The sequence below is a fragment of the Gracilinanus agilis genome, chromosome 3 (genome assembly GCF_016433145.1).
Source record: "Gracilinanus agilis isolate LMUSP501 chromosome 3, AgileGrace, whole genome shotgun sequence".
NCBI classification, from domain to species: Eukaryota; Metazoa; Chordata; class Mammalia; order Didelphimorphia; family Didelphidae; genus Gracilinanus; species Gracilinanus agilis.
Genome location: NC_058132.1, coordinates 3,232,542 through 3,253,059, shown reverse-complemented (window position 1 = coordinate 3,253,059; position 20,518 = coordinate 3,232,542). Strand labels below are relative to the sequence as shown.

At 46.8% G+C, this 20,518-nt stretch overlaps 1 protein-coding gene across 1 annotated transcript in view; it reads right to left on the bottom strand.

Annotated features, from left to right (window-relative positions):
• Positions 1-8,608: 8,608 nt before the first annotated feature.
• LOC123239750 (zinc finger protein 11-like) overlaps positions 8,609-20,518 on the bottom strand; it is a 46,633-nt gene continuing 34,723 nt past the window's right edge. Inside the window, exons 7-9 of the mRNA XM_044667048.1 lie at positions 10,672-10,838; positions 10,603-10,607; positions 8,609-10,498 (exon numbers count right to left, since the gene is read on the bottom strand). Coding sequence (XP_044522983.1) covers positions 9,350-10,498; positions 10,603-10,607; positions 10,672-10,838 — 1,321 coding nt within the window. The 3' untranslated portion in view covers positions 8,609-9,349. The remainder of the gene's footprint in view (positions 10,499-10,602; positions 10,608-10,671; positions 10,839-20,518) is intronic.

Sequence of the window (20,518 nt, the reverse complement as noted above, 5' to 3'; positions counted from 1 at the left end):
CAAAGAGTGGGACGGGACTAAAATGGCCGAACAAAAAAAATCAGAACAACTCTGGCAATTTATTGAAATGATCTGCCTAAGTCGACAAGGGGAAATGGCTAGAGGAAAGGGGATCCACACTGATTATGATGATTTTACGCAGTTTTAAGACAGCTTGGAGGTACAGTGGATTGAGTGCTGGACTTGGAGTCAGAAGGACCTGAGTTCGAATTCCAACCTTTGTTGGCTTTAGCTTCCTCAGGTACAAAGTAGGGTGTGTTAAATTAAAATAAACCTATAAGCCATTGGCGGGCACGTGCCAAGTCACATGATGGGGCATCCTCCTGGCCAGCCGACGAGCCCTGGCTCTCCTCCCCAATGGGCTGGCAGACGCCTCAGAGGCAAGAACTGGCGCGGCGTGGTCACGTGCTCTGACTTCAGACCACATGACCCAGACGGCCCAATCCGAAAGCCACGGAGGTGTGACGGCATGGGCCAGTAGAAGAGCCGGGGCAGCAGGAAGTGGGCTCCTTTGGAATCCAAGCTCTCCTCTGGCCTTCCTGTACCTGGGGCAGTTTGAAAGCTCGGGTAAGTCTTTCTCCCTTTTCCAAATAAGTGATTATACATTTAATAAGCGTCGCCAAGATTGAGTTTCATTCTAGCGTTGGGAAGAGCCGAGGAGACGCACCGGAAACCAAAAGACCTTAGACGGCAGCCGGCCCGCCCCACGTGATCGCCTCTCCTCTATGAAGTGCCTGCTGTATGCCGGCCGCTGGGCATTGGGGGTGGGGGGGGAGGGCGGGAACAGCGTGATGCTCCGGCTCCCCAGAGGGAGACCTGTCCTCCCCCTAGGCAGCCCTGGCGGGATCCAAACTCGTGATTCACACACGGGATATGGAAGCCCTCAAGGACGAGGACGATGCTCAGACATTTGTATTTCTGCCCCTCGTTTTTGTGGTGTTAACTAGAAAACACAGACCTATTCAAGAGTCGGAAAAGCCACTCTTTAATTAAGGAAAGGGGTGCAGAGCTGAGTTAGGCCTCCATGCAGAGCTGTGGCCACCCTCCTAGGCAGATTCCGAGGATTGAACTCTGGATGCTCCGGTCCCTGACCTCTGGGAGAGCCACCCCAGTAGATTGGACAATTCTGAGGAACAAAAGAATTGGAGGGACCTCTATACCATTTGGGGGATCCAGGGGCAGGGAAAGATGATTGACATCACCATAACTACAAGGAAATGGGAGTGTTCAACCGATCCTGACAGGATACACTCAAGCTTGGGAAAGGAACCATAGCCAGAGGCATTTCCTTAGCACTTACTACATGCCAGGCCCTACCCACGGACCCCCAGACCAAATTCCATGCCCACCCACCCCCCCAAAGACAAAGTGCTGCCTTCCCCACCCCCAACAGGGAAAGGAGGAAGCACTCCATTGGACTGTCGGGCAGAGGGGCAGGTGAAGTGAGAACGTCCTTAGGTGCATGGAAAGACAGAAGGGAACAGCTCCACCCTTGGCCTTCTGGCTTTCTAGTAATGAACTCTGGCAGGCAACAACAGGCATGCCCAGAGATGGCTCGGCATGCGTGCCATAGGTTCACCATCCTGGTCTAATGTTTGATAAACCTACGGACACAACCTACTGGGAAGAACTCTATATTTGACAAGAACTATTATGAAAATTGAAAAGTATCATGGCAGAAAATTAGCTTTCTAGTAGCATCTTATACCATATACTTCAATATGCTCCAAATAGATACTTTCCCCAAATATAAAAGGTCATATTGTTTTTTAAATTAAAAGTGGCACCTTTTGCATGCATAGTTAGAAAGGCGTAGAAAAAGTAAAATAGTGTAAATATTTTTCAGGAAGCCATCTTGGGCAAACTGTTGCCAGTTGGGGGTTCAGATTTTGGAATTCCCAGAGCTGGCATGAGCTGACATGTGACTGGAAAAGACTGTTCGAGCACCCCTATAAATAGGAGCTCAGCCCTAAGCCAAGTGACTCAGTTGTGAGTTAAAGTGGGAGGCAAAGGGTGGAAAGGGAAAGCTCTCTAGTCAAACTCAGAAGCTGCTTCCTAAGCCAGGGTTAGCTGTTACTCTTTAGGGACAGTTACTCAGGTTCATTCATCATGTACTGCTAACAGTGAATGATCTACTCTCATCACCCAGATCATTTTATAACATCGTCAAGAAGACCACTACTGAAGATCTACTAATATTACAAAGCTAGCCAAGTCAAAGAGCCAGCAACTTAAGCTAGTCCCTTGGTTGCCAGGCCAACTAGGCTGGCAGCTTCCGTTTGTGGCTTCCTTCTGGGGATTGCTGAAGATTTATTATTTAGTTAGCTCAATTTATCCCTTAAACCTGTTACAAATAAAATTAATATAGAAGGATATATTTTAAAATATTACGGTTTTATTGTAATCTATATTGATAATTTAAAAATACCACGTGCCTGCTAAGATCTAATTCAAATGCCCCGCCATGCTTTCCCTCTGGCTGCTTCCTAGGAAAGAGAGCATCCCAATCAAGTTCTGAGTCTTATACCTCTGTCTACGTAAACACACTTCCCGCCACCTGTATTATGTAAGAGGAATCATGGGAAATGTAGTTTTCAAGTCCCCTAAACGTTCACAGGAAGTCTATATCATGGATCTCAATATTAAGACCCCCAAATTTCCAATATCACAAACCTCTCTCCTGATCCCAATTTCCTTTAAACCTAATTCAACCTTTAGTCATTCCTGTCATCATCTATTAAATTAGTTATTGAGAAACAAGATCTGTCTACTGACCTGATTCACCAGCTTCAAGATTCTCTCAGTGAAGGGTGACAGGGTGCTGTCTTCACTGGGAGGCTTAAACAGACTGAACAGCAACATTTATTTATCATCAACATCAATATAATTAAAATCTCCTAGATTTCATCGCAGTCAGATTGGAGTAATCATTATTATTAAGAAGATACTGTATCTATAGCATCAAAAGATACAGATCACATCTTGTTGTCAGTTAAAAGGATTCTGTTCACTTCCTTCCTGACAGAGTAAGGAGAGGAGCTGTCCACCTGCTGGAATAAGCAGGCTGGTGATCACAAATATTCTCTTTTCCAGTTTTTAGTTCCTGCCCTTTACAATAGGCAATTTCAATTACATAAAAAAAAATTTGAAGCTTTTTCAAGAGAAAACAAATTCAAATTGAATAAGGAGTGGAACAAATCTTTTCATTAAAATTTTTATTAAAAATGCAAATATATGAGCTAGGCCTAGAGACGGGAGGTCCTGGGTTCAAATCTGGCCTCAGACACTTCCTAGCAGTGTGACCCTGGGCAAGTCACTTAACTCCCATTGCCCAGCCCTTGCCACTCTTCTGCCTTGGAGCCAATACACAGTATTGACTCCAAGACGGAAGGTAAGGGTTTAAAAAAAATGCAAATATATGACTGGGTAAATGATAGATAAGTGGTCAAAGAAAATAAACATTTTCAGAAGATTTGCAAGTGATCACTATATGCAATATTTTTTCCAAATGATGATAATAGAAATGCAAATTGAGCAACTCTGAGGTTTCACCTCACACTCTCCAAATTGACGAGAGATGTTAAAAAATAGCAATAATCAATGTTGATGGGGTTGGGGGCAGACAGACCTACTAAGACACTATAGGTGGAACAGGGAATGAGTTCTGGACATTAATTTGGAATCATGAGAGAATATTTACTAAACTGTTCGTACCTTATGACTCAGCAGTCCCACTGCTGGAAGTGACCAAGTAAGTCAGTGGCAGAAAGACGTGTTCTATGCCTTACAAAATATCATAATAGCACTTTTTGTAGTAGTGAAAAACTAGAAACAAATCAACTGTCCATTGACTAGGGAGAAGCTAAACGAGTTTGTCTACAAACATAATGAAATATTATATCCTTGTAAAGCTTACAAATATAAAGATTTCAAAGAAACATGAAAAGAACATGTGAGGTGATGCAGAGTGAATGAATCCAGAAACCAAAGAACAATATATAGTCAACTGAGTACTGATTAAGTGGCTACTTTGTGCCAGGCAGTATGTTATTTAAATAAGTTCTGGGGCTCCATTTAGAGGTATTTGGGGCTCATTTGAGCCTCAAGCTATGTAGATATATGACAAACTTCCTGTGGACATGTGGGGGACTTTGAGACTACATTTTCCGTGATCCAATGGGTTTCCGGTTTGGGACATGATGACGTCAACTAACATGAACCAACGTAGAGCGCGACTTAAATGGGGAGATGAGGCTTGACTCGCTCTCTCTTTCGTTCGGGACAGCCAGGTGGGCGGAAGCTAAATGGCGGGCGATCTGAAATAGCTCTCTCTGCTACCTGAGTGCGCTCTCTGGGGGACGTAGAAAAGGTTAGGTAAGGTACAGAACAAAATGGCTGAGGCGGCAATTTGAAATTTTAACAGATGCCTGGTCGATTTTATTCTACCAACATGGGCCTAAATAAAATATTCGTTATCCTCATAATATCAGCCTTCATCTTTTTTAAAAATAACAGCAGTATGTTTACTGTAATGATAACCCTAAAAAGCTGCCAGTCTAATTGAACAATCCATGTCCTGAGGAACTGCTAACCTGATCATTAACCCTAAACCTCCTTTTTCTCATATGGTGGAATATATGGTGCAGTAAGGTGAGTACGCTAGGTCAGTTAGCAATACTTGAATCATTGTCGCAAAGAAGGGATTGATGAGAAGACCTAAAGAGAAATGACTGTTGTAAAAATAAACAACAATAAATCCTTTCAAAAAGGAAAAAATCTTGGGGCAGCTGGCTAGCTCAGTGGATTGAGAGTCAGGCCTAGAGACGGGAGGTCCTAGGTTCAAATCCGGCCTCAGACACTTCCCAGCTGTGTGACCCTGGGCAAGTCACTTGACCCCCATTGCCTACCCTTACCACTCTGCCACCTATGAGACAATACACAGAAGTTAAGGGGTTAAAATACAAAAAAAAAAAAAAAAAAAAAGGAAAAAATCTTGTGGAGAAAGATGGTGAATGGCCATGAGCAGAATTCATGAAGTAGAAGTGAAAACAGACACAGCGGACCTGAAAAGCAAAAGAAAGTTTGGCAAAAGAACCAAATGAGCAAAGAAATCTCAAGGTCTTTTAAGGTGGATGTTGGAAGGAAAAACAAGTATGGAAAAGATCTGGAAATACTTTCATACTATTTATTTGTCATCATAAATATTTAAATATCACCGTCAAGGAGAGTGGAGCCATAGTTCAACATTCCTGCTAAGAGTGCAGGATGTGGGGGCAGCTGGGTGGCTCAGTGGATTGAGATCCAGGCCTAGAGATAGGAGGTCCTGGGTTCAAATCTGACAACTGTCATAGGCAAATTTATAAACTAACATTTTATTTGTTTAATTTTTTTTTGTTGTTTAAACCCTTAACTTCTGTGTATTGGCTCCTAGGCAGGAGAGTGGTAAGGGTGGGCCATGGGGGTCAAGTGACTTGCCCAGGGTCACTCAGCTGGGAAGTGTCTGAGGCCAGATTTGAACCTAGGACCTCTCATCTCTAGGCCTGACTCTCAATCCACTGAGCTACCCAGCTGCCCCCTTATAAACTAACATTTTAGATATTTAAGTAAGATAGCAGCCAGGCTGTCAGGCAAGACCTAAAGGTTCCAATGATGGAATAGAGGCTAGGAAGGAAGTCTAATCCTGGAGAGAGACTGTGATATGACTGCGAGCAGTTAGATGCTTATTTAACTGTCTCCAGTCAAGAGCCCAGAAAAAGTAGATTTGTCACTTACAAGAAGTCATCTATCCTGTGAGGAAGTTCAGGTTTGAGCATTGATCTTAGCTCTGAAGGGTGGACCTTCAAGCTGGTTCAGTTCCCTGACTTCATCTATTTGTGGATTAATTGCTGTGGATCCTGGAAAGCTGTGAACATCGCTGGAACAGAAGTGGACCCCTACAGTGAGACTCACATTCTGACCTGAGCTTACCCATTAGAAATTAGTTTAGGGGGCAGCTGGGTAACTCAGTGGATTGAGAGCCAGACAGGAGATCCTGGGTTCAAATCTGGCCACAGACACTTCCCAGCTGTGTGACCCTGGGCAAGTCACTTGACCCCCATTGCCCACTCTTCTGCCTTGGAGCCAATACACAGTATTGACTTCAAGACAGAAGGTGAGGGTTTAAAAAAAAAGAAATTAGTTTGTTCTGTCCATTCCCTCAATACCTAACCCCAAAGCTTTAATAAACAGTTTTCCTTTACTTCCTGTGCCTTCCTCCAAACCCAAGAAATAACCCACAGAAAGATAGCCTTCAACCCTTGTCTTTCCCCTGGCTAGACTGACCAGTAAACTGCCAACTGTCATTCACCAACCAGTGTGGTTTTACTCAACTCACACATCCCTTAGTTATCCTGTGTATCCTGTCACTTGTGGGTGTGTCCTGGTTGTGTGTGTGACCCTTGTGTTATACTGTGAAGGCAGTTACCCATTTCACTTCAGACACCTCCTAGCTGTGTGACCCTGGGCAAGTCACTTGACCCCCATTGCCCACCCTTACCACTCTTCTGCCTTGGAGCCAATACACAGTATTGACTCCAAGATGGAAGGTGAGGGTTTAAAAAAAAAAAAGTTCAGGATGTGTGGGCAAAGGAAAAACAATGATCTTTCAAGTAGAAAATATTGCTGGGCCAGACCAAGTACACTCAGAGGTTTAGGAGGAAGGCAGGACAAGTTTGAAGGCAAATGAATGGAAGAAGGGATAGGTTGTGTTTGAACCTGCACAAATGCCCATCACACATGACTTCTCCCTTATTCATATTTGTCAATAAATCTACCCTTTTTCAAACCCAGGCCTATGTTTCTCTGCCTTCCTTAAATTTCTACTTTGGAAATTTAAAAAAAAAAGTGGGATCAAATTATTTCAATCCCAATTGCCACATTCTCATGGGTTCAAGATTCAGGACTTCTAAGAAAATCTTCATCAAGAATTTGTTAGGAGACCCCAAGATAAGTTCTGTACTTGGGAAATCAGACAAGCACACAGCACCAGCCCTCAGATCTCACAGAAGTTTCTTTATTCCATTCCTACCCTCAATTCTTGGCATTCCTCTATATGCAGTCTTCAACACTGAGGAGTTGAATTAATTTACAAGTCACATTCATTTGACATTATTTTATGATTAAAAAGTACTTGCATATCTAGCTCATTTTCTTCACCCATCCCCACCCCCACCCCACCTCTTTTCTGAAATTTCCTGTTTCTGGTGAGGGCTGACTAGATTTTTGCTCTCCCTGGTTACAAAACCAGAAATGGAATCTCTGGATTATAATGTATGAATTTTAAAAAATTCTTCTGCATAATTCCAAATCCTTTTCCAGAACTGTTGGACCAATTCAAAAATCCACTAGTAGTGATTAGTATACATGTTCTTTTCCAGCCCCTCTTACATCAGCTCTTTCTTTTTTTAACCTACTGTGCTAATTTGAAGGGTGTGATTTGAATCCATTTACATTTGTTAATGATTTGAATTTTTCAAATGGTTACTGTTTGTAATTCTTTTATAAATGTTCATATCCTTAATCACTTCTCTTTAGAGAATGGCTCTTAATCTAGTACAGTGATTCCAAAAGTGGGCGCTACCGCCCCCTGGTGGATGCTACAGCAATCTAGGGAAGCAGTGATGGTCACAAGTGCATTTATCTTCCCTACTAATTGCTATTAAAATTTTAAAAAATTAATTTCCAGAGAGCTAAATAGTATTTACTTATGGAAAGGGGGCGGTAGGCCAAAAAAGTTTGGGAACCACTGATCTAGTAGTTTGCTTTCAATTCTCAACTGATTTTAGATGACAGAGCCCATTAACATTCAAAGTTTTTGTTAACTCCAGGACCTCTAGATTAAGTGAGACTTCTAAGAGATGATGCTCTTGTATTACACTTAGTCCTTTTAAATTTACTCATTACTTCAGTTTATGCAAGGTTTTCTTTGTGAGAATTTCTTTTACTTCACTGGGCAGATTTCTTGAAGTTTGGAGGTAAAAGGAAGTAAGGCTTAGACCTAACCATTTACTCCTTACTTGTATCCCTTCAGTTCAAAGATTCCCCTCCAACGTGCATTGACTACTGTTTCATCTTGGGCTTTTCCATATTCAATTCATTCTTAGGTTTTTGTTTAGGAAAAATTTGATGATGCCAACAGAGACCTTTCCCTCAATAATGAAAGCTTTTCAATAGTCAATAAATGTAGAGGATGTCTGATGCCAGGATAAAGGCCCTCTTCAGAACAAAGACTTTTCCACTTTCAGGACATTCAGAAAGAGTCTCTCCAGTATAAATTCTCTAATTTTGAAGAAGGGCGATTGATGCTATAGAACAGAGGTGATAAACTCTTGGCAGGCAGGTGAGGCCTGTAAGACTGCCAGAAGTAGAAACAAACTAGAAACTAGAACAAAACAAAATAAACAAACAAACAAAAAAATCCTAGATAAAAATGCAATTAGAAAATGTTTGAAAAAATAAATAAAATACAGTGCAACATAAATAATATTAATTTGTGGTTTTCTGAGTCATCATGAGGCCTCCAATTTGAGTCTGATGCAACAAATGTAGGCAGAAAAAATACCAACACTATACTTTTTATTTTAAGCACAAGTCTGCCAGAAACAATTTTATTAAACAGTATTCTAAATCCAAGTACTTCTACCTTAGAGAGAGAGATGTCCACACTGATATAATCCCCAGGACATTTCTCTACCCCAAGATAATTTTGAGGTAACATTTATAGGAATCTTGAATAAGAAAAAGGTTACAATTTTTTAAAAAAAAAAAGGTTGTTGGGGTAGTTTTTTGGTGGAGGAAGTCAACATTCTAGAATAATACAGTTACTTATGCTTCAACTAAAACTACTAGATTCCTTCTTTAGCCACTTCCAGTAAAGAACGGAAAGGGCCTCCTACCTATTCAATATCTTAAACCTTAAATGGAAAAGAGGTCACTGCCCTTGAGTGGGTCATAGCACCAGTTACTTAAAGGGTGGGGAAGGCAAGGATTTCAACTGAACAACAGTTATTTCTTAGTTCTAAGTTTGGTTACTATCCTTAATCCCTATTCTCTTAGCCTCTTTTCTAAAGAGAAAAGTCTTGAAAGGGCTTTAGGCTGGAAGGAATATTATTTCTTAACATTTTCAGATGAATAAAAAGGATGTTTCCACAATAAGGTTCACATACCATGAATTAATTTGCATCCTACAAAGGCCAAGACCCAACTGAAATCTTTTCCTTGATCCTTACACTCAATTTTCTTCCCCCTCTAGTATGGCTTTATTGGTATTTAACAGGGGCCAAGGTCTAGAGGAAAGCTGTCCCAAATTCTTTCATTCATAAGGTTTCTCTCCAGTATGAATTATGTGATGTCGTGTCAGGTCCGATCTCTGGATAAAAGCCTTCCCGCATTGCTTGCATTTGTAAGGCTTCTCTCCAGTATGAATTCTCTGATGATGGGTAAGGGATGATCTCTGGATGAAGGCCTTCCCACACTGCTTACATCTGTAAGGTTTCTCTCCAGTATGAATTCTTTGATGATGGGTAAGTGCTGCTCTCTGGATGAAGGCCTTGCCACATTCTTTACATTCATAAGGTATCTCTCCAGTGTGGATTTTCTGATGTTCTATAAAAACTGCATTCCAGCGGAAAGCCTTCCCACAGTCTTTACATTTGTAAGGTTTTTCTCCAGTATGAATTATTTGATGATGAATGAGGGCTGAGCTCTGCCTAAAGGCTTTTCCACATTCCTTACATTCATAAGGTTTCTCACCAGTGTGAATCCTCTCATGCTGGATAAGGCCTGAGTGCCCACTGAACACTGCTCCACAATCCTTACATTTGTAAGGTTTCTCTCCTGTATGAATTCTATGATGTTGAATAAGGGATGATCTCTGACTAAAGGCCTTCCCACATTCCTTACATTCATAAGGTTTCTCACCAGTATGAATTCTGTGATGCTGAATAAGGGATGAGCTTTGGCTAAAGGCCTTCCCACATTCCTTGCATTCATAAGGTTTCTCAACTGTATGAGTTCTCTGATGCTGAATGAGGTATGAGCGCCAACTGAAGGCTGCCCCACACTCCTTACACTCATATGGTTTCTTTCCACTATGAATTCTTTCATGTTTAATAATGTCTGAACTCTGGCTGAAGGCCTTTCCACATTCCTTACATTCATAAGGTTTCTCTCTAGTGTGAATCAACTGATGTCGAATAAGATGCGAGTTCTGTCTGAAGGCCTTGCCACATTCCTTACATTTATAAGGTTTCTCTCCAGTATGAATTCTGAAGTGCTGAGTAAGGGATGAGCTCTGACTGAAGGCTTTCCCACATACCTTACATTCATAAGGTTTCTCACCTGTGTGTGTTCTCTGATGTTCCAAGAGGTTTGAGTGCCAACTGAAGGCTGCCCCACAGTCTTTACACTCAAATGGTTTCTTTCCAGTATGAATTCCTTCATATTTAATAATGTCTGAACTCTGGCTGAAGGCCACTCCAAACTCCTTATATTTATAGGACTTTTCAAAAGAGTGAATTTTCTGTTGTTCAGTAAAAATGGCACTCCATGTAAAGGCCTTTCCACATTGCCTACACTTGTAATAAATCCCTCCATCATGACTTCTTCCATGATATATGATATCTGAGCTCTGACTAAAGGCCTTCCCACACTCCTGGCATTCATAAGGTTTTTCTCTAGTGTGAATTAGCTGGTGTCGAATAAGATGTGAGTTTTGCCTGAAGGCCTTACCACAGTCTTTACATTTATAAGGTTTCTCTCCAGTATGAATTCTGAAGTGTTGAGTAAGAGATGAGTTCTGGCTGAAGGCTTTTCCACATACCTTACATACATAAGGTTTCTCACTAGTGAGAATTCTCTGATGTTCCATAAGGTTTGAGTGCCAAATAAAGGCTGTCCCACGGTCATTATACTCAGATGGTTTCTTTCCACTATGAATTCCTTCATATTTAGTAATGTCTGAATTCTGGCTGAAGACCTCCCTAAAATCCTTATATTCATAGGGTTTGTCACAAATTTGAATTTTCTGGTGTTCAGTAAGAACTGAGCTCCACATAAAAGCTGTTCCACATTGTTTATACTTGTAATGTTTTTCTCCACCATGAGTTCTTTCATGATTAATAATGTCTGAATAGTTGGTGAAAGCCTTCTCACATTCTTCACTTTGATAAGGTTTATATTCAGCACCAGTTCTCTGATTTTGAATAAGAAATGAATTTTTGCTGAAATCCTGTCCACCTTCCAAATCACAGGGTTCATTTCTCTGATACTGATTAAAAAGTGTGTAGTAATGGGAGAGATTCCCATATTCATTATAATCCCATAATGTTTTGGGCTTGGGGATGTTCTGATTAAAGCTTTTACTAAAGTCAGTGCTTTCATAGCCTCCCTGCTCAGTGAGATTTTTCTTGTAGAGGACAGATGACTCATGGAAACCCTTTTCCTGAAAAAGGAATTTCCTTGAAGTTTCTCCTGCAAGGTTTCCCATTTGTTTCCATAAAGAGCTATCTTGGACAGGACTCTCCCAAAATTGTTTCCTTGGATTCTCTCCTGCAAGGTTTCCTATTTGTTTCCATAAAGAGATATCTTGGGCAGGACTTTCCCAAAATTGTTTCCTTTGTATCTCTCCTGCAAGGTTTCCCATTTGTTTCCATAATGAGATATCTTGGACAGGCCCCTCCCAGAACTGTTTCCTTGGAGTCTCTCCTGCAAGGTTTCCTATTTGTTTCCATAATAAGTGGTCTTGAACAGGACTCTCCCAAGACTGTTTCCTTGTAGTCTCCCCAGCACAATTTCCTTTCTGTTTCCGTAATATGATCTCCTGGATAGGACTTTCCCAAAATTCAGGGATCTGGAGAATAAGATCCCTCCTGGAGCTTTCCACTAAAGTTTCTGGTGGTCCTTGTTCTGCTTGTTCAAGCTGTGATTCTTCCTGGCTTGTAATTCTATTATCCCAGGCTGAAAGAAATTGAAAATGAAAACAATTTGCATTTATATTGTAGGTAATCTCAGAGGGCTAGTCCAACCCTTATCAGAATCCTGATTCTTACTAGCACACAGAAAATTAATGCAAACACAGGATTCACTAAAAGAGGATCTAGTTCCATGGTATTTAATTATATCTGAAGTCTGAGGTTCAGCTGAAGAAATCATGTGATGAAGGTCATGGATGATCAGGAATGGGTCCTGAGGAAGGACACCAGGACAGTGAAAGGCCACATGTTCATCCCAAATGAGGGTAAACTGGCTCACTTGAGTACATATTCCAAGAACTCAGCACACTTCTGGGCATATACTAAGCACTAAGTAAATATTTTCATTCCCTCATTCATAGCTTGCAGGATGTGGAGATATGTAATCCAAGGTACAGAAGACACAGGAAGGCATGGCAGCCATCTTTGGGAATTAGAAGGGTTTGCCTATGGGTGAAGGATCAGCCTTTGTCTTCTTGGCTCCCAAAGTCAGAAATAAACCCGATGTTGAGGGAAATTCTGCCTTTGCATCAATATAAGAGATCTTTTTGCCCAGTGTAGCTTTCCAGAATAAGAATGGGTCAGTGGGGTCTCTAAGCCCTTGGGAGTCTGGGGTGGCCTCAGTGGGGCCCTGATAGTCTGTAGGGCTTACCCTCTGGGACCTCTCTTTCTAGGGATGAAGACCCTGAGGCTAAGAGAGGTGACCAACCAACAAACCCCTAAAGGGAGTTTGTCCCAGGCCTGCCCTGCCTCCCCTCTCTGGGATCTTCACATGAACCATACACCTGCCTACATGGAGGACAACTCTTCAGTGGATGAGGAACAGAGAGTGAGGCCACCAGGGAAGCCATGCAGGGCCAAAGAGCCCGTCTAGGGGCTCTTTTCATTCAGAGAGGGATGAAGTGAGCTGGGGCCAGGGCTGGTCAGAGGGAGGATGGCCCAGCAGGAAAGAGGAGCCCGGGCAGCACTCCCCAAGGGAGGTTGGGAAGACATGTGAAGGCAGCCAGGCCAGTGCCTACACAGAAGGAAGAGATGACCCTCGGTTACCATCAGGGACTCAAATGACTAATGAACAGATTCTAAGGGCCAACACTGGGCCAGGCCCAGGGGACACAAAACCCAAAGAGAAGCAGTCCCTCCCCTCTGAGAGCTTCCATTCTGTGAGGAGACAACCCAAGGAAAATAACCCAGAAAAATATAACCAGTAACTGGGGAGGTGGGGGGACTGTGAGCAGCTGGAACATCTGGATGGGCCCTGGAGCTGCTAAGAGGCCCAGGGGAGGAAGGAGGGCATCCTAAGTAGGGGGTACACCCTGTGCCAAAGCATGGTGATGTGATGCTGGGGGAGGAATGGCAGGCTGGAGCCAGGCTGTGGAAGGCATTGAATGCCAAACTAGGAGTATAGGGCACCCCAAAGACCTTAGGGAACCACAGCAGCTCTCTGAACAGGGATGACCTGACCAGGCCTGGGCTTTAGAAATACCAATAGGGCAGCTATGGGGAAGCCAGACAGGGGAAGGGAAGGGAGGGACCCCAGGAGGTAGGTCAGAATTTAGAGACTTTTTTTAACCCTTTCCTCCTACCTTAGAGTCAATCCTAAGTGTGCGTTCCAAGACAGAGAAGCAGTAAAGATTGGGCCATGAGGGTTAAGTGACTTGCCCAGGATTACCCAGCCAGGAAGGGTCTGAGGCCAGACCTAAACCCAGGACCTCCTGCCTCTAACCCTGGCTCTCTATCCATGGAGCCACCTGGCTGCTGAAGATCATTTTAAACCCTCTCATTTTACCAATAAAAAAACAGGAGGTGCAGGTATGAGTTTTGCTCAGGGGCAGACACCAAGTTATCCCATGTGTACACCAAGACAGAGTGACCTACCTCTCCATGAGCTCTGGGCTTTGGCCTTTGCTGCCCTCAGACACTGGCAGCAGCCCCTTGAGAACACCCCCAGCCTCACCCACACTACCCCCCAACTTCAGAGATAGCCATACCTGAGGGCCTGGCTGGGCTGGGGCACCCAGGGGCTCCTGGATACCCAGAAGAAGCTCCTCTTTCCCAGGGATGAGGGCTCCTTGGGGCCTCTTCCTGCGTGTCTGAGGCAAGTGGCTCTTCCCCTTGTTCCAGCCGGAAGATCAGGCCTGGTTTGTCCTCTATTAGCCCTGCTCAGGGGAGAGAAAAGGAGAGATCTGTCCTGGGGGACAAGCAGGGAGTTCAGTTTTGATGCCAAGGAGTGAGGGAGGAAGAGGCAGGTGGGACCCTCTTGTACAACTGAATCCATTTACCCCCTAGCCCAGATGCAGCATTCCTCTGGATTCTATCCCGGCCCCCAGAAACTCTTCTTAGCTTGCAGGAAATGGAGATATGTAATCCAAGGTACAGAAGGCCCAGGAAGACATGGCAGCCATGGCAAGGTCACTTCAGCTCTAGAACTCTGCCCTTGGGTCTGGAGTCTTCCCTCTCACTAGTGGATAGAGAGCTCCTCCCAGATCCCCATTTAGGGGGAGGTTTGGGCCAGGCACCACTGCATTCCCCACCTGGATGCACTTCTAGAGGCTCCTGTGCCTAGAATCTTCCTGCCCCCTCACTCACTCCCTTTTAGCTTCCTTTGGTGACTGTCTTCCCCCAGTAGCCTGGAAGCTCCTTGAACATGGGGATCATCTTCTTTGTGCTCTACCCCCCACATATGGCACTGGGTAGATGATCAGTGAATGCAGACTGACTGACCAACCTCCAGGTAGGACCCCTAGAGAAGAACCCAGGCTGGAAGTAAAGCCGCTTTGGGCACAAGCCTGCTCTGACCGACCCTGGCGGTATAAACCAGGCAGTATCCTAAGAGTATGTCCTGGGGGATGGCCTCTCCCACTCCCAAGACTACATGGCATGCCCAAGGCCAAACCCAACCCAATTGTGTGGTTGTTGGGGACTTCTGATTCAGAGCCATGAAAACCACAGTCTCCACCTCCTGGGAGCTTAGAGGACACCAGGGAAACCACATGCACCTCTGACAGTCTATGCAGTCCACCTGTACACACACACACACACACACACACACACACACACATACTCTCACTCTCTCTCTCTCTTAGACACACTCACAGACATACAGACTTGGCTGAGCTTTGAAGGAAAGGAGGGTTCTAAGGGGCAGACCTGGGGAGGGGGCCTTCCTGGCCAAGGGGGTGTGGGGAGGCAGCCCTTGGAGATGGAGATGGATCTGTAAGAGCAGACATTTATCAGAGACCTATTTCCCCAATCAACATTTTCTCTTCTAGTTACATGGATGCTGTTCACACAAAAGCATTTCATAGAATCACTATGGCCTCCTTTAATAATAACTAACATTCACGTGCACATATTAACTCATTTATCCTCAAAACAATCCCATGAGGAAGATGCCACTGGTGTCCCCATTCTGCAGATAAGGAAGCTGAGAAAGACAGAGGGCAAGCCACTTGCCAGGAGGGTCACACAGGTAGAGAGCATCCTGGGCTGGATTTGAACTCAGTCTTTCTGCCTCCGGAACAGCACTCTCCCTCCTGCACTAGCAGGTACCTGGTTCATCCTTGTAATGTCCTCCATCCCCAGTTTCTTTGTTTCTTTTTTAATACATACTTCCCCAAAGCACAGATCCCAGGGCTCCTTCTTTCCAGTTTTTGCTGCAAGGTGCTTGATCCAGCAAAAGCTTCGTTTTCCTATGTGGTAAAAAATGCTGGTCTAAATCTAATCTCTCCTCTGCTCTCATCATCTGTCTTTTTCCCTCTCCCTCTTTCTCTCCTCCGTAGATATTCCAAGTCTCTCTTCCTCTCGCTCTCTTAACTGTCTGCAATCTGTCTTCCAACTTCATCACTGGACTGAAACTCTTCTCTCCAAAGTTCCCAGTGACCTCTTACCCACCACATCCAATGGTCCTTTCTCAAGGCTCATCCTTGCTTTCTGTACAGTCAACCCTCCACCCAGGGGCTGATGCTGATAGGCCTGGGAAGCCAATTGAGCCCCAAATAATAAGAGCTGACACAAGCAAGCAGCATCTGCAGAATAACAGGAAAACCCCAAACCAGCAACATCTACTGGATGACAGGAAGACCTACAACAGTAACATCAGCTAAATGACAGGAAGACCCCAGCCAGTAACATCTGCTGAATGAATGACAGGAAGACCCTCAAACAATAGCATCTGCTGAATAAAAAGACAACACACACCCAGCCCCCAAGTTCCTACTCAAACCATATATGCCAGCTATGGCCCTCCTTCAAACGTTCCATTGTGGGGCCCAAGCTCGAGCTTGCAATAAAACAGTAGCTCTTGCTTTTACATTATCTGGTGTGCCTCCTAATTTGGGAAATCGGAACCGGGCCAAACAATGCGGCTCTTATTTATCTCACGTCTGCTCACTCCCTGATTGATAAATGATTAAAGGATGTGAACAGGCAGTTTTCAGAGGGAAAAATCCAAGCTTTCAAGAAGTAGCCACGTGACAAAAAAATTGGGAAAGGAGGGGGGTGTCTCTTGATTGGGGACCAGCTGAACACAGACACCACAGTGTCTGAGGGGGATGGGATATCATTGTGCTGTAAGGAATGATCAACCCGATGATTTCAGAAAGACTGGAGAGACCTCCAGGAACGGATGCAGAGCGAAAGGAGCTGAACCAGGAGAACGTCATACACAGAGACGGATACACTGTGAGAGACTGACTTTGCTACTAGCAGCGATACAATGAGCCAGGACAATCCCAGGGACTTAGGAGAAAGAACTGTGGGAGCGGAAACACAGAAGGAAAGCAGAGGACTGATCACACGGTTTGACAGGGATAGGGTAGGGGGTTTTGGTTTTAAAAAAGATTTCTCTATTACAAAAATGAATATAGAAATAGATATCAATTGATAACACATGTCTGGCCAAGGGTAATTTCTTGTCAGCTCGGGGAGGGGGGAGGGAAAGAACACAAATCATGGAATCATGAGAAAAAAAAATTTAAATTTTAAAAAGTAGCCACATGAAACATTGTGCTAAATTAAACAAATTAAAGCAGCTCTATGCTCACACTCCTCAGAGCTGCAAAGTCAAAAATAAGAAAAATGGCAAATGCTGGGGGGCTAGTGGGAAAACGGTGCATCGATCGGCTGTTGGTGGAGCTATGGGTCGGTCTAGCCTTTCTGGAAAGCAAATTGGAATTGTGCCCCAACAGCTATTGAAGAGACTGATAGAAGAAAAGAGCAGCAGCTGGGTGGCTCAGAGGATAAAGAGCCAGCCTGGGGATGAGAGGTCCTGCGTGCAAATCTGGCCTCAGACACTTCTTTACTGTGTGTTCCTGGTCACTTAACCCTGTTTGCCTGGCCTTTGCCTTCCTGTCTTAGAGTTACAAGACAGAAGTCCCACAGACACAAGCATTTTTATGGCTGCCAAGAAATGGAAACTTGGAGGTGGGGGGCTTCAATGAGGGAACAGCCCATGAACATGATGGAGTATGACTGTGCCATCAGAAACAGGGAAGGATTATAATGGGAAGTTAGAGGACAGGAAGGAGAATTAAATAACCGTTCCCTCGAAGGAAAAGAGATTTGTGCTCCTCTGACCATCAGACTGTCCTCCATGGAGGACAGTCTGATGGTCAGAGGAGCCTGGCCGCCCCGGGGTGGGACTCAGGAGGGTGTGGCGGCCACCAAAAATGGACCTGATGCTCCGGGAGTGGGTGAGCAAAGAATGGTTTCCTTCTCGTTCACCTCATTATTATTAGAATGACATGTTTGAATTAAACATTTTCCCCTAATTGGGGAAAAAAAGAGATGAGGAAGGGAATGGTTGGGAACCTGAAAATGGATGAATCGAGGCACAGGGAAGGGTCAGTCCAACAACAGTCCCCAACGTGAAGGAAGACGACTCGGAAAGTATGGGGGATACCATGCAGCTCAGCCCCTGGCCCACCATCGCCCGAGGGCAAGTGAAGACAGAGAGGTTCTTGGTAGAGGGGGTCACTGCAGGGATTCACTTTGCAGGACTCTTGGTCTGCCACAGGAATTCGGGTCTTCTTGCTTTCTTACTAAGGGAGAGGCCGGTGTGAGAGGGAGAGAAGGCAGGTGTTTGCTGACTGAAAAAGAATTAATTTCCTTAAAAAGCCAGCCTGGCAGTCATCTCCCTTGGGTTCGGTTCTGCAAACCTTCACCACCTGGCGCCACACTCCTCTTCCTTTCTTTCTTTCTAGTTGGGAAGTCAGCAGCCCTGACTGGAGGACTTCACGACAGGAAGGGCAGGAGAAGCTGCCCACAGGAGCTCCTGGTCTTCCACTCCAGTCCAAGACACTGCCGTGTGTCCAGTCCGCACTCGCTCTCTTTCTTCATGCTTTTCTTTCCGGCATCCCTTGCTGATTCCCCCAGCCCGAGGCTGACCAAGAGCATGAAGGGCTGCTGAAGCTGCCTCCATCCCCCACATCCTGTCCTGATGGCAGCGTCTGCTCCCTCGGCCCCCCTCTCAGCCCCTCGTAGAAGCTCGGCTTGTGCCTATTGGGCAGGCCCCGAGGAAGCACTTACTGTGCACCAGACCTGAAACTGAGGTCCAGAAAGGAGGCCAGGAGAGCCCCTACTCTCCAGGAGCCCCTAGGCTGATGGGATGGAGGACAGTCTGATGGTCAGAGGAGCCTGGCAGCCCCGGGGGGACTCAGGAGGGTGTGGCGGCCACCAAAAATGGACCTGATGCTCCCGGGAGGAGGAGGGATGGTCCTGCTGGACATCCTCAGCCTGGGAAGGGTCTGGCAGGCTGAGCCCAGGCAGGGGACGACCCCTCGGGGATGGATGGGAGCCCACGGCCTCTAGGGCCCTCCTGGCCCTGGGGCAGAGCAGAGGTCAAGGACCAGGGCAGGGTCTCCCCTATGCCACCCAGATGCACGCCCAGGACCCCCCCCCCATGGCTGAGCCTCACCCAGGGACACCAGATTCCGGTAGTTCTCCAGCATCACCTCCTTGTAGAGCTGCCACTGCGCGGGGCTCAGGCACCCCCATTCCTCCTCCGTGAAGTCCACCACCACGTCCCGGAAGGACACGGCTTCCTGCAATGGGACAAGGGCATGCTGGCCGGGAAGGGGCCCCCAACAACCCAGGGAAAGTCTGGAGCCTCAGCTTCCTTGTCCAGAAAATGGGGGGAGTAGAGTCCTGGAGAGTGGATCTGGGGGGTCAGGGGGGCCCCGAGGGTGAGGGAGTGGATCTGGGGGGGGGTAGTAGGGCCAGAAGTCCCATCCCAAGCTGGGCAGGTGGGGGGTGGGGTTGGAGGCCATCCTCAGCCTTGCCCCACTGGGCTCCTTCTCTAAGGCTGGACCAGAGACCCCCAAGGGCTGTCTCCTGGTGACAGAGCCCCACTGGGGGCCACCTGCTGACCACTGACTTGGGGACCCACAGGGAAGGGCTGACTCACCTGGTCTGGGGCCCAGAGGGCCCTGCAGGCCCTGTCCTCCTCCTCCTCCTCCTCTGGGTGTCCCTCATGGGGAAGAACAAGGTTCAGAGACATGAGGCCTGGGGGTGAGAGCGGGGCCTGGGTCAGCAAGAGGAGGCCCGGAGGGGGGCCGCCCTTCATGCTCTTGGTCAGTCAGGTGCCCCCCAGCCCTGGCACACATTCACTAGGGCAGATGCCCACTCGCATCCTCGCCCGGGGACTCGGCCCCTTCCACCTGGCAGCAGGGCAGGTCCCAAAGGGGGAGGATGAAGGCTCCGGCGCTCTGCCCGTGGGGGTGGGGGTGGAATGTGGCACTTGGAACCTTAAACTATTAAGAAGCCCCGCGGGAGGCTTTGAGGGTGGCGGACGCTGGGCACGGCCCTGTGGGCAGGAGGACTCCGGGGCTGCCCCCGCGCGCGGGGAGGGGGGGTCACTGGCTCCTGGCACAAAGTGGCAGCGAATTCCACAGGCGTGGGGGGCGGCTGAATGGCTGGCCGCACCGCGGGAGGTGGGCGGGGGCAGACCGGGAAGGGGCAGTCTCCGGGCTGGAGTGGGGCCGGGACGAGGGCTGAAGGCAGCGGGAGGAGGGGAGGGCGGAGAGCGGCCGAGCTCCAGAGGAGAAGGCGGGGGGCTTGGGGTGTCCCGGCGAGTCCCCAGTGTGAGCGGCACCCCGGGCTGCCCGGAGGAGAAGGGGAAGCTGGGCGGGGCTGGGAGGCGGGGGCGGGCCTCTGTGGCGGGGAGCCCGGGAGTAGCCCCGCCCCTCGCCCCCCGGAATGGCCCGGGTTTTCTTTGTCCCGCAGGGCGTTGGGCTCTGGGAGGTCCCGACTCCTGGCTTCCGCGGCCTGAGACCCCCTGAGTCTCCCCACCGGGAGTGACCCCGTCCCCTTCCGGGACCCCCGGGGCGCCCCAAGCCCCCTCCCAGGTTAGTCTTAGTGAACAAAGGGGAAGAAGTTCTTTCTGCGGGCGCCGGCCGGACTGACAGACGTGGAGGGACAGACGCTCCTGCGTCACACCCCCACTCCGTCACACAATGACACACACCCAGGGACCACACAGAGCCCCCCCTCCCCGCCCCCGGAGCCCGTGACGT